The sequence below is a fragment of the Netta rufina genome (genome assembly GCF_964035555.1).
Source record: "Netta rufina genome assembly, chromosome: 19".
NCBI lineage: Eukaryota > Metazoa > Chordata > Aves > Anseriformes > Anatidae > Netta > Netta rufina.
The window spans coordinates 8909219-8932889 of record NC_140143.1 but is presented as its reverse complement, the minus strand read 5'-3'; the positions used below and the strand labels follow the sequence as shown (position 1 = coordinate 8932889).

The 23671-nt window shown below is 47.8% G+C and overlaps 2 protein-coding genes across 2 annotated transcripts in view; one reads left to right on the top strand and one right to left on the bottom strand.

The window, feature by feature from the left end:
- Window positions 1-8185, top strand: part of MYO15B (myosin XVB) — a gene marked incomplete at both ends in the record, with an annotated part of 43263 nt that extends 35078 nt beyond the window's left edge. The window contains 18 exons of the mRNA XM_084298342.1: window positions 125-266; window positions 404-515; window positions 859-1016; window positions 1292-1404; window positions 1526-1589; window positions 1831-1903; window positions 2247-2323; window positions 2722-2798; window positions 3039-3169; window positions 3776-3870; window positions 4186-4263; window positions 4582-4690; window positions 5039-5187; window positions 5583-5710; window positions 6526-6659; window positions 7113-7246; window positions 7702-7842; window positions 8126-8185. Of these exons, the coding sequence (XP_084154468.1) occupies window positions 125-266; window positions 404-515; window positions 859-1016; window positions 1292-1404; window positions 1526-1589; window positions 1831-1903; window positions 2247-2323; window positions 2722-2798; window positions 3039-3169; window positions 3776-3870; window positions 4186-4263; window positions 4582-4690; window positions 5039-5187; window positions 5583-5710; window positions 6526-6659; window positions 7113-7246; window positions 7702-7842; window positions 8126-8185 (1975 nt within the window). The remainder of the gene's footprint in view (window positions 1-124; window positions 267-403; window positions 516-858; window positions 1017-1291; window positions 1405-1525; window positions 1590-1830; window positions 1904-2246; window positions 2324-2721; window positions 2799-3038; window positions 3170-3775; window positions 3871-4185; window positions 4264-4581; window positions 4691-5038; window positions 5188-5582; window positions 5711-6525; window positions 6660-7112; window positions 7247-7701; window positions 7843-8125) is intronic.
- A 1891-nt stretch (window positions 8186-10076) lies between these two features.
- RECQL5 (RecQ like helicase 5) overlaps window positions 10077-23671 on the bottom strand; it is a 37868-nt gene continuing 24273 nt past the window's right edge. Inside the window, exons 8-19 of the mRNA XM_084298363.1 lie at window positions 18012-18239; window positions 16715-16814; window positions 16138-16174; window positions 15318-15376; window positions 15108-15181; window positions 14544-14637; window positions 13923-14063; window positions 12882-13585; window positions 12600-12678; window positions 11710-11961; window positions 11380-11452; window positions 10077-11265 (exon numbers count right to left, since the gene is read on the bottom strand). Coding sequence (XP_084154489.1) covers window positions 11165-11265; window positions 11380-11452; window positions 11710-11961; window positions 12600-12678; window positions 12882-13585; window positions 13923-14063; window positions 14544-14637; window positions 15108-15181; window positions 15318-15376; window positions 16138-16174; window positions 16715-16814; window positions 18012-18239 — 1942 coding nt within the window. The 3' untranslated portion in view covers window positions 10077-11164. The remainder of the gene's footprint in view (window positions 11266-11379; window positions 11453-11709; window positions 11962-12599; window positions 12679-12881; window positions 13586-13922; window positions 14064-14543; window positions 14638-15107; window positions 15182-15317; window positions 15377-16137; window positions 16175-16714; window positions 16815-18011; window positions 18240-23671) is intronic.

The following is a 23671-nucleotide window of genomic DNA, read 5'->3' as shown; positions in this document are numbered from 1 at the left end:
GAAGAACATGGGTGGTAGTTGCAGGATGTCAAGTTGTGATGTCAAGTTGCAGAACTCCCATCCCTGTGCTCTGCACCCCATAGCTCTGGCAGAAGCAGTCTGAGCATGCTGGCTGTTTTCTCAGCTTTGCAGATGTGCTGTCAGTGGAGCTGAAGGGCAGCAATGCCCTGGAGTTCTCTCTGAAGACAGAACAGCTCTTTCTGCACTCTCAGAAAGCTCCATGCATCAAGGCCATGGTGGAAACCTTCATCCAGGAGCTGAGACAGGTGAGGGAGTGGCTGTACTGCAGCACAGAACTGAAGCATTTTCCTACATGAACCTGACAGGGTCCATGGGGTGACATGTTCTGGGTCTCTCATGTTTTGGGGACAAGATTTGACCTCCCCATTGCTTTTTTTCCCAGGATACCAACTATGTCGTTGCTCTGCGCAGCTATGTCACGGATGATAAGAGCCTCCTTAGCTTCAAGAAGGGTGACCTCATCCAGCTGCTGCCCATGCAAGGCCTGGAGCCAGGTGAGGGAGTTTATTGGGATCAACAGGAAAGGTGGGACTGTGTTTAAGAGCCCACTGGACCCATGGTGCCCAGAAGCCCTACATGCTGCTGTTGACTAAACCAGAGGAAAGCAGACTGTTAAGGGCTGGCCTTGCCAGCCTTCAGCTCTCCAGTTCTCTGACTGTGACCCAAATTTTCATTAATAATAATAAAATTGCCACACACAAATTGGGTATGTTAACTCAGGATGCAGGAAAGCCTGGTCAGAGACTGATGCTCTCCTTTGTCAGATGGGTGCCTCACTGCTTGTTTCTCTATGTAGCTGCCATGGTTCCTGACTCCTCTTCTCCTCTATTTCTGCAGGCTGGCAGTTTGGCTCCACTGGTGGCCGCTCTGGTATTTTCCCCACCAACCTGGTACAGTTGGCTGCAGCCCCTGATTACCTCAGCACCAGCATGGACAGAGCTGGAGGGCTGCGGAAGAGCATGAAAGCTTCAGAGGGCAGGAACACGAGCAGGGAGGTGAGTTGTCTTTGGGGAACTGCTTGGGGTTATGGCTGTGTTCTCTGGGACCTGCCAGGATAGGTCCGTGGCCCTGGTTTAGTGTCTGAACTCCAGAGTTAGGGGGAAGAAGATAACTGCTTAATCCTTGGAGATAGAAGCACTCAAATACTATCATAGTGGTAGCAGAGGCACCACACACAGATGAGACATTTCCAGGTCTTACAGACAAGGAGAATGCACGCTGCAGTTCCTCAGCTGACCTTTCAGGGTGAGTCTGGTGTCTGTCCCTGCAGGGCTCTGTTCCCAGCCTGATATCAGATAACAGCAGCCTCATGTCAGTCCCTGCTGGTGATCATTACACCATGATGGATTTTGCCGCAGCCCACTTCCGAGAGGCTCAGTCCATGTGAGTAGGCTGTTGTTCCTTCCTGAGCAGGCATGCACAAGACGTGTGTAGCCTGAGACACACCAAGCCATTTCTGGGGGATATTTCTTGGATTGGTTTATGTTCCTTCTGCTCTGGCTAGGTTGGAATCGAAGGGGATGCCTGCTGAAAAGAAGAGTATAGCTGACCTCGTCCACCACACCAAGGTGAGCCCAGTTTTTCCCTGTTACAGCCAGAATCCCAGCTCCAGCATCACCTCTAGCTTTGTCCCCACATGGCAAAGAGCAGAGGGCAGATTTTTGGCTCCAGTCAATGCAGAAATATAGGTGACCCCTACTCCTCAATGCTGCCTTCGAGATATTAGGAGCTGTTGTCTTCTGTGAAGCCTGCAGCACAGCTTGGTGCTGATCTGCCTCCCCAGCTCACCCTTGTGTTTGGGCCCTGCAGGTCCCAATCCAGGCGTCTTTGCTCCAGTACTCTGATATTGAACTGAATGAACTTGCTACGAAAAACTTCCTAAGTAAGTATTCCTTAGGACAGAATGGGGCACGGTTGATTGGGATGCTCTTGGTTGGCCACACGTGGGCACCAGAGAGGGAAAACAGAGGAAAGAGCTCCTTATACGCTTCTGCTGTTAACAGCCACCTTTGTCCTTGCTGAAAGCATCCAGCAAAATGCACTTTGCCTTTTGCAAAGTGTCCAAGAACACACACTGCCTGGGTTGATGCCACACCCAGAACACTTGTCCAGTGCATGCCTACTGAAGCCTGTGGAGCAGAAAGGCCTTCAGGACATTGTCTAGTCTACTGCCTGCCGCATGGATCACCTCTGCTTAGACCTAAATACTGTCCTTTGCTTTGCAGCTCTGATGCGGTTCATGGGAGATCAGCCAAAACTCAAGAACCAGAATGACATTCAGTGTGTCCTTGAAATCCTTCAGGTTTGTGACCTTCCTCTGGGCAAGTGCCAGTGGGAATAAGGGGCCAAGACCTTGTAGGAAAGGGGGAGAGTGGGGATGGCCATAATACAATGCCCTGTGTGAGGAAAGGAGCTGAAACAGAGAAGCTGATTAAAAATTATGGGCAGGGGTTTGTGTGTCTGTGCATGTAGAAGCTTTTCCTGGGCTTCACTTTCTGGATGAGAGCACGACCTGCCTGCTTCCTGGAGCCTATATAGCACTACAGACCAGAGGTTGTCGTGCCCAAGCTTTAAGTCACATTGGGAATCTGCAATTTTTTGGCAAAGCTCAGGAGCTGGAAGAGAAGGGGCACAGAGATGACCTGGAGCCTCTCTGATGCTCTCTTCACCTCTCTGATGCTCCCTTCTCTCTGAATGCAGCTGTGCAAGGAGAAGGAGAATTTGCACGATGAAGTTTACTGCCAGGTCATCAAACAGGTCACTCTCAACCACAAAGAGTAAGTACCAGCAGTCAGCTCCTGTGCCTGGCTGGAGGGGAGCTGTCTGCCTCGCTGTGTGGATGGCAGGGCTGGAGCAGAGGCTGCCCCTTCATGGTGTACTGTCCCCAGCTGTGTCCCCACCACCGTCTGTTCACTGGCACCTCCTGTAGGTGGTCAGAAGGGCAGAGGGTGACTTTGAGCTGGATGGAGCAGGAATTGCCTTGTTCCAAGGTGCCCACAGTTCTTTCTGTCCCACAGGGAGAGTGTTCTGCGTGGTTGGCTGCTCCTAAACCTGCTCACCGGGTACTTCCTTCCTTCCAAAATCCTGATGCCCTATGCCACCAAGTTCCTGCAGCAAGCTAGCAGTGATCCATCCAGCACTCACCATGGTATGGCTGTTTCTGTGTCCTGTAGAATAAACGTCTGCCCTCTTTTTACAAAGGCCCAGTAGTCAAGGAAAGGAGACAGAATCTAGGTGGGAACGTGGTCCAATTAGGAAATCTCCCTTATCTTGTCAGGCAGGAGAAATGAGTGGGATACTGAGGGAGCTGAACTTGTAGGTGAAAGTCTGCTTTGTATCAGTAGTCTTTCTGTTTGCAGAGGTCATTTTCCATTGCATTTTCACCCAAGCAAAGTGGAATTGTGTCTCTCCCTGACGCTTAGCTGAGCCCTGTGACTTAAGCCCATTTTGGTAGCTAGATCTTGGGGGAAAGTCAGGCTGTGGTCTTCAGCAGTCATCAGCTATGAAGTATTTGGGTTTGAATACTCTCAGAAAAGAGGGTTCTAGTTCTGTCTGGGCATTCATGTGTACTCCTGTTGCCCTAGGCACTGTCTGGGGCTGGCTCCTCATGATTTGGACATTTCCTGGCAGAGTAGGGGTCTCTTTCCTCTCCTCATGTTGGCACGGGGTTAAACAACACAGCCAGGAAGACCCAAAGCTGTAGGAGACAACGCCTGGTCATCTGCTTGGCTCAGTATTTTTTCTTTTCCTACAGATGTAGCCAAGATCTGTCAGAGCAACCTGCGAAAAAATTTCATGTATGGGGGTCGTCGCCACCTTCCTTTCCCGGTGGAGTTAGAGGCATTGCTGGTACTGACGGGCAGAGGAGTTGGGATGTTGGGAAGAGAGGGAGGGCAGAGGCTTGGCAGGAGGTGCCATGTGAAGCCTTACTACATATGGAAGAAGTGGGAAGCAAGAGCAGTTACTGTTCCAAGAAAGGACATCAGGCATATGTCCGTAAGGGAAATGGGAAGCGAAATGCCCCATAGACAGGGATGTGGGCGGGGAAGAGTCAGGTACTGCGGGCAAGTAGTGAGAGGATGAGCTGAGGAGCGAAGAGGGAGAAAGGGTTGTGGGGCAGATGGGATCCTGTGTGTCTTGCTGCCTAAAGACTGTCCTTTGCAGAAAGGACGTGGTGCCCGCCGGCTGGAGATATCGATGCCTGGAGGAGTGGAATACGTTGCCCGAATCAGGACATTCACTGTGAGTTTTCTGCTTTGCATTTCTCCATTGATCTGGACTTGGAGCAACACCACAGAATTTGCTTAACTGTCAACCTTTGGACCTGTCCAATGCTTCCCTCAGTTCTGTGATGGTTTCCCATGCCCTTCCTAAGAATCCCTGTAGTAGCCCACCTCTGTGGAGCCTGTGCAGTGCTGGGATGCCTCACCCAGCCTGTTTCCCTCTGCAGCGGCCAGAGCTGTACTGCTGCCTTCCACCAGGCCCAGCATGTCTAACTGTTCTGGGGCTGAACTGGGCTTGCCTGGCCATGGTACTTAACTGCTTTTTTCCTCACTGCAGGTGATCAAGGAGCTCATGCAGGAGATCTGTGAGCAGTTGGGGGCAGGCGAGCCGGAAGAGATGCGGGAATTTGCTCTTTTTGCCATCAGAAGTGCCAACAATAATAATGGCAAGTAAAGAGAGACCAGCTCTACCTTCTTCCTCAAAGCAATTTCTCCAACAGGGAGAATCACAGCTACTTTTTCAAATATATCCCTGCCCTTTCTGGCTCTGGGGAGGTTTTTCTTCAGGAGTTAACCTCTGTACTAAGGTTAGGGATTGTGCCTTCTCAGGGGCTGTGCTGCTTGTTCCATAAAGTGGTGTATTTCTGTGTGGGGTCTGCATCCCTTTGATGCTGGGAGTTGTTACAGGCAGGGTGGAACAGTGGAGTGCAGGAAGGCTCCTTTCCCATGTTGTGGAGCTCAGCTCACTGTCTCAGCACCAAGAGTGACGACCCTCTCTCTGCATAAATATATAGGTAAAATGGTGAGGCCGATGAGAACAGAGGAATATCTTCATGATTATTTGCTGGAGGATGCGTTGGTGACTGTGAGTTTACGCAGACTCACCTGGAAGACACCTCTGCACTTTGAGAACAAAATTTATACTGATGTCCATTATGGACAGGTAAGCAACAAGGGCACTGTGAGCAGCAAGAACCTCTCTAGCAGGGGCAGAATTAGAGGAGAGGCGAGGGGGGATGTCCCAAAGGGGCTGAAGAAGTGTGAGGGCTTTGGCTGATCGGCTTTGCATGTTGGTCCTGGGAATGACTGAGTGATGCAAGTGATGCTACGAAGGCAAACAAGGCGGTGCTTATGTGGCCCTAGCCTATGAGCTGTACTGCTCCAGACATGCTGTGTGCAGTTCTGCATGCTCGTCCTGAGCCCAACAAGCCTTTGTTTTAGAGTTATCAGCCTGAGCTATCTGCGAGGCAGGATGTGGGGTCTCTGCAGCCTAGTGCTGCTTCGATCTGCCTGCACCTCCTGGCAGCTTTAACAAAACCTTCTTTCCTGTGCTCTCAGGTGCTGTGGGATTACCTGAATGGGAAGGTGCTGCTGAGCTATAATCAAGAAGTGGAGATGCAGGTGGCCATTTTGCTTCTGTTCCAGCACTGGGCCAAAACAGAGCAGGAGAGTTCTGTTCCCCCCAGGTATGTTTGTCTCAGGGTGGGTCTCTGTTGTCATCACATGGGTTAGGGGCAGGGGCCTGAAACTACTCTGGATAATTAAGGAGTGGACAATTCTGGAGAGCATAAGCCATTAATTAATGTCACTTGGTGTCTGACTCCTGCCTTGTAACCAAGAAAGTTTACCTGCCGTTCACACTCCTAATGCAGACCATCCCTTCTCCATGTTTCCTTTTGTGACTCTTGCTGAGTTCAAGGCATGAGGGTGCCACAAACATTCCTGTAGGCTGCCATGTGTTTGTGGTACCAAGAACAAAGTGTACAAGCTTTCAGCTGTAGCCATGTAACGGAGATGAAGGTGATGGAGGTAATATCACCATCAAATCCCCTTACAGCATCAGGGGCAATGGTAGAACCCCGCTGGGTGTGGGAAACTCTGCTCTGTGTGGTGCTATGGTGGCACACACAACAATTAGTGTAAGGTGCTTTTCAGCTGAGACTGCCTTAGAAAGAAACACCCCGTAGCTCTACTTACATGCTACAGTTCTTGCATGAAGAGCTCCTGCTGTCTCCAGAAAGGAGGGATTTCTGTTGGCGTATTAGTCAGTGGTACACAGCCTTCTCTATGGAAATATGATGGCCTCAGCTGTCTCTGTTTCCTCACACATTAACCAGTTTAGATGTGACCCATTGTGCTCTTCTCTCTCCCCCTCCACCCTTGCCCCCAGCCCTTCTGCTGAAAATTGTTGCTACATCCCCTCCTTTCTCTGATTCCCCCCTGGTTTATCTTTTGATTGTAGCTGGGCAGGGGGTGAATTACTCTTTATTTTTTGGCACAGGGAAGAGCTGAAGGAGTACATACCAATGCCTTTGCAGTCCCAAATCAGTCCCCAGACTCTGCAGAACCATCTCGGGATGCTGCTGAGAAGCAGGCAGCCACTCCAACCACTGGATGCAAAAATCCAGTTCATAGGTGAGGAGACATCCAGATCTACTTGGGTAGTAATCTGTCCTGACTGTGATGGAAGCTGCCTCTGAATGCATTTCTGGGACAGTTGATGAGGTTGGCAAGGATCTTTGGGGCTTGCAATGACTCCCTGAGAGTGTTTCTCTGCAGACTGGCACATGCCTCCACGCATGGTCATCACGGTAGAAGTCACACCTCTTGGTAAAACTGCAGAAAACTTTCAGAGCCCTGTATGAGTTGTGCTTTAATTGATACTCTGTCTGCACAGCTGTTTTCTGTTCTGAAAAGGATGGCACATCCGTCCAGGCTGCTGACAGTTAAACACTAGGAGTGTAGGGGTGGTGGGAGAAGTCAATTGCACTAAAAAGTGCACCTGCCTCTTTTGACCTCCTTAGGCAGGTGCAGTAGACTGCTGGCTGGAAGCTGCTGCCTGAATGCCACCCTTCTGCTTTCTTACAGAGCACGTGATGAAATTGCCCTTCTTTGGCTACAACTTGTACTTTGTAGAGAGAGTGAGCGACAGCACAATCCCTGTGCCCTGCTATTTTGGTGTGAATGATAAACAGATCATTGTGGTGGATAACATCACCCAGGTATGCCAGATAATTCTTCCTCAGTGTCCCAAGCCCTAATGTCTTTCAGGTGTTAGTTCTGACTTTTAGGACTTGTGCAGGAAGAGGCTGTATTTATGTGCCTTGCAGCCAGCAGCCCTAGCCCAAAGCCAGTGACAAGAGCAGTAGAAGAGCTAGTAATAGTGTGAGCTCTTTTGCAAGTCCAGCAGTGATCATGCAAACGAGCACGGTGCGCAGTAAAACTAAGTGTAGAAAACACACTCCTATTTGGCCTAGGCTTGTAGGAGTTCCAGGGATGCATTGGCAGCGAGGCCTAGCAATTAAATGCAGCCCTTCCATTTACTCTGCCCTGGGCCCTAGTCTTTGCCTCAGCTTTCAATAAGTTCTAGATATGAATCCTCTTTGGCCAGAATCAGATCATTTTGCTCTTAAAGGGCTGCACCAGCTAATGCTGTGTGGCTTTTTTCTTTCCACAGGTAGTCTCCCACGTCATCCCACTGAATGAGCTGCAGAAGATGCGAACCCTGCGGCCCACCTCTGATGGTGGGCTCCCCGGCATAGAACTGAACTATGGCTCCGCTGCCAGTCCCAAGTCTCTGTGGCTTGAACTGCCACAGGTGAGATGATCAGCCCTGACACACAGCTTCCTCGGGGCAATTCAGAAATTGCCCTCTACTCCCCAGCTGAGCCTCTGCTAAGAGCCTGCTGTTCGCTTCTGTCCTGGGGTGGATGGGGACGCTGCATTTACCAGTTCCCAAACTGCAGTTTGAAATCCCAGTGCCTGCTTGGTATTTAATTATGGGAAGTAATTTATGGGAAGATAATTATGGGAATATTTAATTATGAGAAGCAGCCATTGCTGGGGTAGAGATTGACTGGTACTCATTTGTATTTTGACAGGCTAAAGAAATGTATCACACGATTGTTGTCATCCTGGATAAAACAGATTTTCATCCCTAAAGCCTAAGGAGACGAATGACCAAGCAAAACAGCACCAGTTTCCTTTGAGCTTGTTCAGTGCTCCCTGCCTGTCCCCTGGAGAGGTCTGTCCCAGAAACATCCGTGATCTCAGACAGCTGCTTTCTAAGACTGCCACCACAGTGATGGTGTGCTTGTTGATGGACTGGGCCGCAATCTCACCCCTTGTGACCTGCTGTTCAGTCACCAAATCCTTTTCCTTGAAGCAATGCTTGCACTGGTTGAACAACCCACAAGACACCCTTTCCACTCCATTGCTTCTTCATTGCCTGATCCAGCATGGAGCAGCTGAACAGATGCAAGCAACTGCCTTCAAGCTACGCACTGAGGGACTATTTTTCCCTTTTTAAATTGAGGCTCATAAGTAAAGACTGATGATACTTGCTAGCGATTCGTGTATCAGAAAGCAAAGCCAGGGTTATGAAATGACTGCACTGGCTGCTGCCATCTTCCATAGACCAGCTTCTTCTCTCTATTGATATACAAGAAGCCCTGTAGCAGGGTTTGTGAAGCAGGAGCTTGTAGACAGCATATTAATTGCAAAGCAGATCAGTGTTAATATACAATTGCTACATCCGCTAGGGCACAGATTGAGCTGCAATGGTAAGAATGTTTATTGTTAATTAATTTCTTACTGACGTATGCGTATACTTATTATTCCTTCTGCTATAAAGAAGTCAATCATGTCCATGAAGCTGTCATACTTACATCGTGGTTCCATGCCCATGAGAAAGTGCATTCAAGGGGAATGACAGTATAGGAGAGTGTCTCGAATTGTATAAAAACACTTAATTTATTTTTATTGCTACAGCTAGCCTACTGAACTAAAAGGTTTATTACAGGAGACTAATAAAATAATTGCGTAGTGGCTATTTTGAAGCTGTGAGATGACAGACACTGCTTTACATCTGGGATGTGGGATGGGTGACCTGCAGCTAACTGGAAAAGTTACAGGAAAACGTGGTCACTGTTGGCTGGGAATGGGATCTAGAGATGTTTAATGCAAGCTCCTTGCTGGTGAGCTGATGCCAGCAGTAGGCACAGTGGCATCCCTGTCAGGAAAATTCCTGCAAATGCTGCTTGCTGGGGCCAGAGAGGTCCTTGCTGGAGTGTGTGCTGCACCTTCTCCCTTCACCAGTACTACTGCAAGGCTAGTGCCTTGAAGTGCTACAGCAATATGAAAGAAAGGAACAGAGACCATCTCTGAAGATTAACTCATCCTTATTTCCCTTCTCTTTCTGAGCTTTTGCTGCCTTACGTAGGAACACAACTCATCTGAAGAGCTGCTCTCCGTGGTGATTGAGCACCATTCTACAACTCCCCATGCCCTTTTGGACGTCCTTTGCTTTTACAAGTTGCACAAAATTTCTGTAAAGTTCACCCAGGCAGCAGCTGAACTCTACAAGCACTGAATGCTGGAGATAGTAACCTTATATAGGGGTTCCTGGAGATAGCTGATGTAACAAAAATTTTAATGGGAAGGTGAAACAGAAGCCAGCAGGCAACAGCTGAAAAAATAGTTCTTTTATACAAAGACTTCTTGTAAAGCCCTTTTGTCCTCCCCTTGAGCAGAGAAAGCTGAAGATAAAAGTGACTTTTGAGGTAAACATTTCCAGGTTCTTCTCCTCCTGGTGCTTAGCTAGAAATATCCTGCAGCTATTGGGGGATGGAGGTGTCTGCTGCTACACACTTCCCACCCATCCCATCCCGGGCTTGCCTGCTCAGATAAAAAGAGCAAGCTTTCATGTCTGTTTAATGTAAGACCGGCCTATATGATAGGTAAGAAAAAACCTCCAGGAAGAGTCCACAGCTGCAATAACACTTTTATTGTCAGTTCTGCACATACCCTTCAGCACATAAAAATAATCATCTGTTGAGTACAGTGATTCAAAAGCCCGTTTCATGGCTTCTCCGGCTGCAGATTCCTCTAGCAGCAATACTGCCTGAGGCCACCAGCCTCTATAAGCATGGAAAAAAGACAGAACCCAACTAAAACCCAACAGAAAGGACTTGTGCCAGGGAATCAGGTTATTTCAAGCCCACTGATACCCTACAGTTCAGGTCCTTATATAAATATAGCAGCAGAGGCACCGCAGTGTCAACTTGAGGGCCACAGCAGTACATTAACCAGTAGTAACAGCAGCATTGCCCTCTGTACTGCGGGCTGTGGGTGAGGCACAGGGAGCAGATATGGCTTTAGGGGTTAGAAGCAATGCTGGAAAAGTGTTGGCCACCTTGGTGCCACTACTAGAGAGGTTAATACCGAGACAGCATCACCACTTCAGTTAAAGGGCAGGCAGAACCAGACACAGTTTAAAAAAAAAAAAAAAGTTGGGATTAAAACAAAAAGAATCTGAGTTTCTGTACCTTCAGAAAGTAGGCATTGCCTGCAGAGTAAAAACAAAACACTCCCCTGCTGCCCTCCAAGGAAAAACATTCCATCCAGGTACTTAAACAGCAAGTTCAGCATTGGCAGCCCTGAGCAAAAGCATGTGAACTCGTTTGTAGCATAAGGCTTCTATTGGTAACACTCAAATAAGAACTAAGGGGGGGGGGAGCAGGAGGAACAGCCATCTAGGAAGCAAGAGGATGCCATCCCAAAGCAGAGTCCCAGAAAGATGCCTTCCCAGACCGCTGCAGAGACAGAAATTGGAGGCACTGCAAAACACCTGAGGCAGCAGCCCCCTAACCTACACAGCAGATGGAGACTTCGTACCTCTTGGCACGAGGTACTGGAGGACCTCGGCGCTCTGGTTAGTGGAGAAACTCTCCATAGGTTCACAGAAACTGGTTTTGTGGAAACGTGTGTCACTAAGGTGGCACCGCAGGCTGAAGAGAGCAAAAATGCAGTGGGGAAAGACAGTTCACTTCTGCAGTTTCATAAACCCCTCCGTGGCTAAGTTCTTCAGGATCCCCTGGTCCCACTACTGGAAGAAGGAATTGACGAACAAGATGCAAGGATCATCTCTCCGAGCTCTGCAGCTCCTGCCAGTCTGTCTCACTCTCACATCTGACTCGTGTTTTGAAAAACTCCTTAATGAGTCTCTGTGCTTCTTCCTTCACTGCAAGAGAAGCAGCAGCACCTTTGAGATGATACTTAAGACATCTAGAGCCATCAATTCATTTAGCATCACAAGAAACCAAGATTCTTGGTGCTCTCTACAGCTCCAACTCACCAGTCTTGCGGGCAGGGTTCTGATCTTCAGTCAGTAAGTGAGACAGGTGCCGAGCAAAGCCCTTAAACAGATCCTGCAGAGAGAGGGAGGATAAAGAGCAGAAAGCAGACATCAATAATTCACCAGGCTTAATTCTGCATTTGTCTCGTCCTTAGTACTGTAGCACAAACCATTAGGCTGTAGCACAAACCATTCATGGCACATACCGAGATGTGACCCAGAAATTAAATGTGGAAATATATGGAAATACCATTGTTCCCTTCTTAGGGCCCCAGATCCCTGGGGAGATGCAGTCTCCTTCTGCTTGAAAGGGTCCTGAGCTGTGCCTACCTTGGAAGCAAATTTGCCGCCCTTGTAGAATGGGGTCAAATATTTTACAACGATGTCTGCTGTCTCCTTGAGGGACACGCTTTTGGTCGCTGTCTGTGTGGTCTTACTGGCTTCTTCTTTATCACACTGCAATAAGTTTGGATCAAAAGTCACCTTCTTCTTTGTTGGACCAACACTTTTGCTTTCTGGCTGGGACAGAATAGAAGATTTTGCTGCTGTCCGTAGCCGCTTTGTTGCGGGGCTTTCCATATCCTGGAGGTGGGACAGAAGAAAACCCAAATCACTAATTCCTGCAGCAGCATTACACTTTCAAACAGCCACTGCCTCCTGAGAACATGAATCTCTGCAGCATCCAGCAGTCTCTTCCTGTAGTGGATACCATGCAGGAACCTACGGAACTTTTTGGGGACATGAAGCTCTGCAGACATAATACATTTTCCCACATAAAAGGGGCTTTGAAAAAAACCTGATCAGACTACCACCTATTTCCCTATACTCTCATTAGGGCAGCTAATTGCTAGACTGACCTGTGGTTGTTCCCATTTATGGAGAAGGCGTCTCGCTAATAATAGTTACAGATCTAGAGGGGGTGGAGAGAATTGTTCCAGGCAAGTTACCAGGAAAAGGTACGGTCAAGTGTTGCAGACAAACAGCAGCGTGCAGTGGAAGCTCTCCACTGCAGTCTGAGTTGCTGGCACTGGCCCCGTGGGTGGCAGGGAGGCTTCAGGAGGGCAACTCATCTACAGTTCTCTCCACTGCAATTACAGCTGGGCCCTCCCCAGCTAAACAACACTACCAGGTGAAGTTCAGACCAGGAGCATCACTTCCACGGAGCGACTTGGAACAAAGAGAACAAAAGTAGAGGAAATCGGCAGCCATTAAAGTCTTACCTCATCCCATCCTGGTCGCTTCCCACTCTGACCTTCCCCAATAACAGTTAACTCAGTTTCTGTGACATTTTCAGCAACACTGGAGGAAAGAGTGGAGAGAAGGGCAATTTAATTCATTCCAATAGTCACTGTCAGCGGCCATTAGACACTCCACAGTAAAGCAGGAATTTTCCTCAGCAGCCTAGAGATTTGACATGGATTCTCAGTTTCCAGGACAAGGCTGGTGGGGCCCTACAGCTACTTAATGGGGTAACAAAGGGAGGAGAGAGGTGGAGATATTACCTGGATTTTACATCAAGTTCGTCCTGAAGGAGTTCAGATTCAGCAGCCTGCTGGGTCTTAAAATCCTCTTCCTTCACAGTCAGTGTTCCTTCCTCCTCCTTCTCAGTCAATGTTCCTTCTGTCCCCCCCAGCTCTTCATTCTCTGCCTGGGACTGTGCAGTCACATCCTCTCCAGATTCATCTTTGTTTCCCTGAGGTGGTGGTGTCTCTTGACATACGCTTTGAGAAGAAACCTGAGGTAGTGTGCTTGCAGAACAGCTGACTTCCTCTGCTGTGCTGCAACTTTTGGCTTTAGACCCACCTTTGGAGACAGAGAAGAACTTGGAAATATCCTGTGATTCTTTTTTGGCTGCCTCTGCCAGCATTTGCTGCTTTTTGCTAACTTTGGCTTTCTTAGCAGGGCTATCACAAAGGGCAGTTTTTGTGTCTGGACTGGGTTGCTGTCCCTTCTTTTCAGGAAGGAGTAGTTCTACCTCAGAACTCTCACACTTTGCTTTTTCTTTTTTTGCTTTTTCTTTTTTCTGGAGAACACGGTTTCTCTTGTCTGGTTCCAGATTACAGTTGCTGTTGTCTTGCTCATTTGGACAATCTTCTTTTTTGACAAGCTTCGTATTGCTTTCCTCCTGGATTGTCAGCAGTTCTGAAGCTGTCTGGAATAAGCTGGAACTCTTTGGAAACCCAGCTCCCACACGCTTGGGTTTGAACTAAGGAGAAAAGAAGGAGAAAAAAAAATAGGGTATGAGAGCAGCAAGGAGGTCCTGTGTGCACAGCTCTAAAAGGAGCCAAGTTTATGTGCACAATACACTACTGTTCATACAGCTGTAAGATGGGTAGGGCTCTAAAATTGACTCCTCATCATGACCATCAACTGAGAAATCATGCAAATAGAGTAGTCTAACGCCATAGCCCCACAGTAAGGAAACAGACAAGATCTTTGGTTAGAGTGAGATGAGAAAAACAAAAAGAACTTTAAAAACAATAATAAAAAAGTAGGTAGGCAAGCCATATCGTTCCCCCCTTGTCCATCCCATCTGCACTCACCGAGTAAACCTGGGATGCAGGGAGGAAGTTCTCCTCTGCTGGAGACTCAGATTTTGTCTCCAAGCTTCTGTTGCCACCAGCTCCTGACCCAAAGACTGAGAACAATTCTCCGCCTTTTGAGGCTTTGTTGATCTCTGCTACCTGAAAAGAGAACAGAAGCAAACTCCTGGTGACTAAAAATCTTTATGTATTCCTGCCTCAGTTCACACTCAAAGCTGTAGCTGGTAAAACAAATATGGAGATACACCTGTCTCAAGAACAGGAACATCTTCAAGGAGGCAACCAGCTAACCTAAACCTAGGCTGCTCTACTGTCAGCAACAATCTAAAGAACTTCCCATTCCCTCCGCTGCTACACCTAGAGGATATCTGGATAAGCTTGCACTGATAATGCAGGTTTCCGAAGGCTGTAAGCTCACAGACTGCAGCCAATGAGGATTTGAAACCAACATGATTCTGGTTCCTCCTGGAAACAAAGCCACAAAGAAAGATTTGGAAGATATCCAAGGCAAGTGGAATTTCTCCATCTATCCCACACAAACTCTACTCCTTTCCCTGAGCTGAGCTGAGGTCACACCATGTTAAGAGGCAAGGGCAAGCAACAGCAGACGTTGGGCCCTACCTTCTTTAGCACAGATGCCTTGTATGAGTTTGCCATTTTACTGGTTCTGAAAGCTTCATACTCCAGCTCCACGGCACAGGCATGAGGGTCTGACCTGTAACACAGGCTGGGGTGATTTCTGGCAAGACACACTTCTATATCTGCAAAGGGAACACTAATGCTTAAGCATCTCCCAGAAAGTACAAAATTCTCTACCTCTGGTGCAAGAGTAAGTGATAACTCCCAATTAAGGATGTAATGGTGACTTGCTGGGGAATGGAAAATACGATGAGCACAGATTTAAATTGAAGCCCTCTTGTTCATTTGCTCAGTTTGGAAGTACGCTATCCCCATCTTATGGGGCAGGGGGGAATTGCAACTCCTGGGATCGAGCTGATTTAGCAGAATCAGACACAGGAATCCTCATGTCTGATCATGAACATGACTACAAGAAGGATGCTGTTAGGTGAAGATACATCCTTGGACCAATTAAAAGGCATTCCCTGAAAGTGGTATTGTTGCCTGGGGAAGAGTAGGCCTGTGTTAAGGGACTCCATACACTACCCCTTGTCTCTCGTCTCATACCCTTTTCCTTCTGCTGGAACCTTTTGGTTGTCTCTCAAAGCTTCTTCCAGTATCTTCAAGCAGTGTTCCCGTCCCTAGGAAACATGCGATACTCAGACATGTTCTACAGAAATCACAGTGCCCCTTGGACTTCTAACCCAGAAGGAGTAAGAACAGGACAGGCAGAAGCTTTGTTCTCTGTGGGTCAGGGAGTCAACGTTAAACTCTTACCTTCACCGTGAGCTTAGAGATTCTTCTGCTGGAGGCGTCTTTCAAGGGGCAGTCTGCACCTATCATAGCAGAGACATTTGAAAAAAGGCATCATAGCATCACAGCACAGAACATTTCAGCTCTCACTGGGGTGGTGCCAGCCCACTATTGCCTGTTATGCTCTTCCCTGCAGTCACCCCAAGAACCACTACAGTCACCCCTCTCAACTGCAATAGCTACAAATTCCAAGAGAGTCACTGAAGGAAAATGAGATTTCTTTCTCCGGATGAGAAGGTCTGTTTTGCTAGTTTAAGACTAACATCACTAAAACCTCTCCATCCCAGGAAGCCCTTTTTCAAGGCATCCCAGCTCTTAGGAAAAACAATTCTGCTCTCCCCCAGCACCAACCAAAAATAAAGAGGTTGAACAGAGAAACATGAGCCATCAGGTATTCATTTACAGCAGTGTAAGACCTGTGTTGCTAGACAGGGCTCCATGTAGCACAGATACAAATGGCAAAGTTTTTCAACAGTTTCCATTCCAATTGAATACCGCTGCATAAACACTGCAGAAATAGCCTAAAAAGTCAGGTTAGACAACGTTCCTTCTCTCTAACTTGTTTGGAAAAGTTGTTCAGAAAGATGCATTCCATATCTTCACCCCAACCAAATCTAAACTCAGATTCATCTCTTCCAGCCAAGCTTTCACAGCCAAAAGCCCAACCCCTGTGCCTAGGGACTGATACCCCCAGTGTTGATGCTACATAAATTACGTGCAGCTGCAAAATAAAAGACTTCCCTCTCCCAAAGAAAACCCACTATAAATCAAAGAAGAGATTTACTTGGAGGGATAAAATCATCTTTTTCTGGTTCCTGGCCCTGGAACAAAAAATAAAATAATAATAATTAAACAAAAACAAAAACAAAAACAAAAACAATCAAACATTTCCATTCCTGTAACACACATGCAGGTCTAGAAACACAAAAGATATATTTTTATCCCCTTGCTCCAGGGAAAATTAATGCTGAAGTTACAATGGTACTGAAAAGGCAGCAAAATGGGGAAAAGGAGAGAAAGGATGAGAATCAAAGCCAAAAGTTCAACTTTGCTATAGGAATATCCAAGAGAAGCTGAATGGGAAAATTTCTTTCTAGTAATATCAGAGTTGATAAAGACAGCAGGATCCACTTGATGAGTGTTGCAGAAAGGTAAGCTGGATTCCTTCCCATTATGAGACTGACCCAGAATATGGAGAATGTGACAAAAGCAGAAGTACTCAGTAAAAGCCAGAACAAGTGACAGCAAGACGCATTAATTTACTTTCACTAGTGCCAGGAAAGCCTTTATAAGACAAGCTCACAGCATAAAGGTTAACAGCAAACGATCTGTGAATCTCTTACAAAGGTACACAAACTCACTTTGCGCAGACTCATCTGCTTTTTGTAGAAGTCGTTCCACTCCCGTTTCCGAATCTCTTCATTGACTTCATCCCCATTCCTGCTGCTTTCTTCATCATACCTGGATAAGGCAGGAGAACAAAAGGAAAAAACATTTCTACAGACGTAGCATTACCTGTGGCAAAGGCTTTGGGAAGCTTAGGTCATCCCAGGATTTAGAGAAGATGTATTTCAGAGCCTTTCTGAATGAGTCTAAGCTCTTAGTTTCACTACTACTCAACCTGGACAGCAGTGTCGATGGGATTTATTAATCTCATGAACTAGTAAGCAGGCAACTACTGCTCTGAGAATGTAGGACTTCGTTTCAGAAGCTCTGACAGCTTCTCCCATGGGGCTGAGTAGTCACTGCTTTGGGTCATGTACCCTGTCAGTCATTACTGCCCTTGGAGCTGAGATGGCAGAAAGGGCACAGCACCCATGCCTCGGCAGTGTCTTCTCAGGTCCCGAGATCAAACACAAGCTTATGGCACAAGTACACCACTTTCCTCTGACTCAACTGGAATTGCCCGAAGAACAAAGCTTCGAGTCTCAGCCTAAGGGAAAGCAGAGGCCTACACCAGCCAACGGCGCTGTGCATCCTGGAAGAGCTCCATGGGCAATGCAAACGGGGAAACTCATCCTGGCAGAGCTGCACGATGGCTGCAACACAGCCAACAAACAAGGAAGAAGAGAAGTTGCCATCTCCACACTGCCAAACATTTTTCAGAATAAATCATGTTTCTGACTGCACATCTTTCCTTTGCTCTCAGCCTGATGGGGAAACGCTAAAATTTAGCAATCAGCAGAAGAATCTGATGCTGGCACACCATTATATCCTCTGTGATGACTAAGTTCTGTCACTGGTCCCCCAGCCTGCTGGCCAACAGACATCAGCACTAAGCCAGGAACAAGCTCTGGACCGTGCTTTGCTGTCAAGCTGGTCTCAGTTTAAACATTTCTGAACCTTGTGACTGTGAACAGGGCTGTGCCCATTTAGTGCTTTCAAAAATTTCAGCCTGGTTTCTTGAACCAATTACCTTCTGCAGGGCAATTCTTAGGTCATTCAAAACAGCTTTTCGCTCTCTGGGACATGAATTTGATCAAGGCTGCCAAAGTGTGTGGAAAATGAAATTCCAGCTCCTGCTGCCAGGAAGTTACAGGAAAATACCACCACACAGAAACATGTGCTGAAAATAGGAGTGGCTGGGCCTGCAGCTGTGAGATGCTCTCTCCTCTCTGATAGCTCCTGTGAGCAGAATTTGAGCTACCAAGTACGGACCTGCTAAAACCTCTGCAACCTCTCCTTCCTCCTTCATACAGCTCTGGGTCGTAGCTATCCCAAGAGGAACTTGAGGGCCCGATGCAGGTTTTATTCCAGCTGTTGCTGCAGCGCTCCAGTGACTCCAGCTGCCTTTTCACTGCCCCTGGGTTCTTGCAGTAATCGCAGCACTTATTACAAGGTGGAGTGACATCGCCAAAGTACTTTGCTATGGCAGCATGACGACACCTAGGAGACAAAAGGAAAATGATTGGGCAATTATTTTCATTGCAGAACTCCAACCCTCCAAATGCAAGTTGTCTTTTGATAAAGACTTGGGTCCTTTTTTGCAGAGAATGCCTATTCCAGCAGGAAATACAGTGGTTAAGTCCTGGAGCAGAAGTGGGGTTGTGTTCCTGGTATCTTGCTTACAGTCTCTGTGCCTTCATTTCCCTTCATGTAAATCAAACAGTGGCATCAACCTTCTGATAAATGCTTTCAGACCTTTGAGTTCTGCAAAATGTGCAATGGATGAAATACCCAGTTATTAATTCTGCATCACTGCCCAAATACGTTCTGTGTCCAATCAGAATGGCTCTAGAATAAATATGTAAAGAGGTCCTCTTGATACCTACGTCCTACAGTTTAGAATATGCCCACGTATTTCACACTGGAGAGCTTCTCATTTTATTGTCCGTGGTTTGAAGGTAACAAATCCACGTTTGAATACAGGAATGTAAATTAAGTCAGAAATAAAGTCTGGACTGAAGACACAAGGGAGCGCTATTCGGAAAATACACGTACAGTTGAGGTTCTTGACTTGCTAACAGTGCTTCAGATCCGTGGGGAGTTCGGGTAGAGTCCGACACCCACGTAAACCAGTCCCTTTGCTCAAACAGTATTGCACAACCAGCTCCACCAGCCTTAGCAAGCTAGCCCTGTGAAGATGACTAGCTTCTTCTTCCAGAAATCTTCAAAGATTTCTGGCAGCCATCAGTGCTGTGGGATATGTAAAAAAAGTTCAGTGACAGATAAATGCTCATTAGCGATACAGGCAGGAAGCAATTTCTCTTCTAGAACACTCCCTAACTTAAACCAGGGAAGATGTTGATTGTGCTAGAGAAAGAAGAACCAGGCAGCCACTTTTTTTTAGAAAGCTGGAAGAATTTAGAAGAGCTTTTGAAAAGCCGGGTTTCACAGCACAGGCAGCCAGTTGTATCCTCCTCCGAATCCCGATACCCAATACACGGAAACGCTTCATCAGGTATTTAGAGATAAATCCTGCAGTCAAGCAGCAACAAGAGAATTGTTTTACTGAAAGGAAGATCCAAGTGGAGATTTTGCTTCTCTACCAAGGAGTGCCCTAGTTGGCTTACCAACTTCGTGTGCAAAAAGTGGGTCACACAGAGGAAAAGTACAAGAGGGAACACTTCATTTACTCTTTTTAGAAACCCTTTAAGGCACGCCTGAACTTGCCAGAGATCTGACTAACAAACACGGCTCGCTTGTGAACTTGTGTGCATGCGTCTGGGGGAACACAACTGCGTGTCTACCAGAGCATCACTAACAAACCCCGTAAGGGGCTGCAGGGGCTGCCGGCTCGCTCATTCCCACGACCCGGTGAATTTTAAGCAGCAGAACAAGGAAAGCAGCAGGTTACAGGCTGCTGCCGCCGGAGCGATGGAACGCGTGTGCTGAAGTGCAAAGGACCTGGCGCTGCTCAGGTGAGAAGGGCTGGAGCAGCGGTGATGTGCTGCAGGGGCTCGGGCACTGAAAGCCTGAAAGGGCTACTACAAAGCTGGCTTTATATCCCCCTGCAGAGCCACACTGACTCACTCTTGCCTTGCGCTCAAAGAAAGAGCTCCTTTCACATGGTGGGGAAGGGTGGGGGGACCGAGAAGGGGGCAACACATTTGATCCCCTTGTTCTGCTTTTCCAAAAGAACTGCTGGTGCGGCCTGTCCTGCCAATGCAATGTGACTATAAAAATGTCAGTGAGCTGCAAGTGAGCTTTTTGTTTCCCCAAAAGAAAACAGGCAGGCATTCTCATTAGTCCACGTCTCGCTCTCACACACACTGATCCGAATTAGAGTTAACTGAGGCATACAGGAATGGCCAGGCCTTCTCCCCCTTCCTACTCACCAGGCTTATGCTGAGGTGTTCACATGCAATCTGTGCCTGAATGCAAACATGACAGACACCACAAAGGAGGGTTTTGGGGGAACAGAGATCAGCTCTGAAGTCACTGGAATTTAGAGACGTTCAAGTTGCTAGCCTATCAGGCTTGTAAAGCCTTTTTTTTTTGGTGCAGCTTGCTATAATTGCCTTTATCTTCATACAGAAACACCCCAAATCAGGGCCACAGCCTCAAGTAGCTAACGGCACTCGTGAGTTGGGTCATAACGGGAATTCAGTTGCAGAACTAAGACTGCAGTCCCATAACTGGAGTCAAAAGACTAAAAATAGTTACCAGTAGGGGTGCTGGGAGAACCACTGGAGTAATGCTTAACCGAATGCAAGAGGTCTTGAAACACAGCTGGTTATGCGTTGTCATGTGGTGGGGAAACTTCCCAAGTCACATGAGCACCTGACTAATGCCCCAGAGATGGAGAGCTGCTTTACATCAATTAATGGTAGTTTGCATTCTTATGCATATCCTAAGATTATTTAGCCTTTCAAATATGCATCTGTATTGTCTGCCTCACCCATCCTTCAACAGAAGTACATATGAGCTTTCCACCGGTCTTTAAAACATCTAGGTAAAATCACTACTTCATTTGAGACATCCTACCTTACTTTATATAATGGGATAGGATGAAGAGCAAATAACAGTTGAGATGATTAATGTGTTTTTGTCTGTGGCAATGCATTTCAGGAAAGCACTGAACTGACCACCCTGGATGCCTGCACCATGCCTCCTTTTTGTACTTCTGTACGTTGGGTAAAATGGTAGCACTATTCCTGCAATTAGCAGAAACAGATCAACTGTCAGAGAAGCAGCAAAGTCACGAATCTGAAAAGAGGCTTTGTCTCTGCCAAAATACACCAGGAAGAAAGCATTCCCTCGTGGCAGCCAAAGAAAGGTACACAGCCTCATCGGAAGAGCTCCCCCAAAACACAGCAAGTTTTGGAATAAAGCCATGAAATGAGAGCGGGATTAAGATGACAAAAATTATATAAAGACAAATTATTTATGTAGATGTCGGTTGCTGAACAAAAGCCATTTAATGAGCTCTATCAAATAGAAGGGCAAATTATGTGGTTGATGAGCCATTATCATTTTGCACCTGTCTGAAGGACGGCATAGCTGTAGTGCAGCTGAACTTCAGCAGCCCTCAGGGACACGACAGCGGGTGGCAGCTGTCCCCAGTACACGAGAAGCAAAAAACCAAGGCTTCGAGAGAGTAAATGACTCGTCTGGGGGCATGAAACAAATTCACCTCCAGCATCACCCCCGTGCCAGCAGCAGACCGCGCTGCGCTGTGGCTGCGATTTCTCGCTCTGCCCCTTCAAAGCACACCCGAGAAAGCTCCTTCCCCCGGGAGTCGGAAGGAAACCGGGCAGCATAAAGAAGAGTTAATTGCTTTAACACACACCCAAAGTATTGCGAGGCGAGAATCAAACGCAAAGAAAAAAAGAAAAGACCTTGCTAGGAGGAGATGCGCAGCGGAAGCCAGCAACAAGTGGGAGGCTGCAGCAGCGGCTGCCCCGCGGTGCGCTGCCGGCCAGCCGCCCTCCCGCGCTGGCACCCCTGTAACACGAAACTTGGCATCGCCCCGACAGCAGCACCAAAAAAATAGGCAGAGACAACAGCTGGCTGTCAGCAGCAGAGCAGAGAGGAGCCGAGCGAGGAGCGAGACACGAGCCAGGATGAGGGGAGAGATGACGTGAAAGTTGAAGAGGAGAGGAGGAAAAACAAGAGGAGGAGAAGAGCTCGTGGCACGGCTGGGGTAAGGCTGAGCTCTCGCTGCTGGGCGGTCAACCGTAGCATAGCACCTTAGCGTTTGGTTACTTAGCAGGCAGCTGCAGCCTTTGTAGCTCTTTGTATGGCAAATTGCAAAAGCAGCCCTCGGGTAGTGCTCGCTAGCCTGAATTTGTCTGCAAGGGGACACTCCAGAGCAAGGTGGCAAGAGAAAAGCTTTGAACAGGATTCCAGAAAGCTGTGCTGCTGCCGTGCTGCTAACAAAAGGACCCAGCCTGCAGTCTGGTGTTGCTTCTACAGTCAGAGCAGAAGCAAGCAACTTTTTTGTTGATTAGAAAGGCTGTGCGCTCGTTTTGCTGTTGCTGTTATGGAATGTGACCTTAGCTGATAAGCAGGTCTGGCACAGGGCATTCTCCGCGGTGAGGTTTTCGTGTATTAGCACTTAGTTTGGGCAAGAGAGCTGGGCTGCTCGTCTGTACAAACAGTGGATGTGCCATTAGAGAGTAGCTGCCAGCACAGGCAAACGTGTGTCAAACCAAACGCGGGTGGGTGCCAGCGACAGCATTTCTCCAGAGCTCCTCCCAGCTGGAGCTGAGTTTTATCTCCCAAATCCTGAAGCAAACAGAGAGCTTAGAAAACAAACCCCAGCCGGGAAACTAGCATACTGTGCAAGTAAAGCATCTGTGTCCAATAGAAATAAATGGAAAGATTTTACACAGCTTCTAACAAGCATTTAAAAAAAAAAAAAAAAAAAAAAAGGCAGCCAGTGTATCCGGCACAGATGCTGGTTTACTATTCAAAACAGCACGAGAAACCGCTGCTCTGAGAGCAAACACAGCCATACACAGACATGGGGTACAGTTTTCAATACCAAGACCATCGGGTCTGAAGGCAGCGAGAAGGGAAAAAGAAAAGGAAAAGGATCCCTCAGATACATGAAATGACCCACTGTGAGCCTTGGGTTTACACAGAGGGGTGTCCCACAATGTGCACTGCCTGCTGCTGGGCATGGGAAGGGGGGGCTGGCCAAACAGAGCCTATTTTCTGCTCTCGGAAGCTGATCACACTGTTCGGAAGATCCTGTGGCTCCTAACACTGAGCTGCCCCCCTGCCTCTCGCAGGCAGCGCCGGGGCACTCAGCTGTTTACAAACAGGCAGGCAGAGGGGCAGAAAGCCAATTCTCCCAGAAAGATGTCTTCCCCATTCCCACACGTGCCTGTGGGGAGGAATGCTAAGGATCAGGTATTTCCACTTCTCTCCGGTCCCATTAAGGTGGAAGGGAGGGCAGCTCCTGCAAAGACCCGACTGAATTGGAACTGCCTGCGGGAGAAGATCTGGTGGGTAAGACCCGCACGCCGCCAGCTCAGCCCTAGGTTCAAAGGGGATGGAGGGGAAGTTTCCACCCTGCTAATGAAGGGTCTCTGCAGCTTGTTTGTCACAGCTAAGATGGTTCCACAAAGTACGGGAAAAACAAAGTTTAGGGAAAAAAAAAAAAAGGAAGGGAGGAGGAGCAAGGGGAGAAGGGCAGGGGGAAGGAGGGAGGGAGAGAAGCAGGCCAAGTTCTCCTCGCAAAAGAAAACCTTAACGGGTTTGGCTGGGGGCTTGTCCAGCCGCAGCAGCGTGTACATACGGGGGGGGAGGAAAAAGCAATATGAAACACATGTCTGGATAAAAGAAGCAGGACATGGCTTATGTTACAGCTGTCACAGTGCACGGGCCTCTTAGCCTGAGCGAAATGCCAAAGCAGTTAGGGGAGTGGA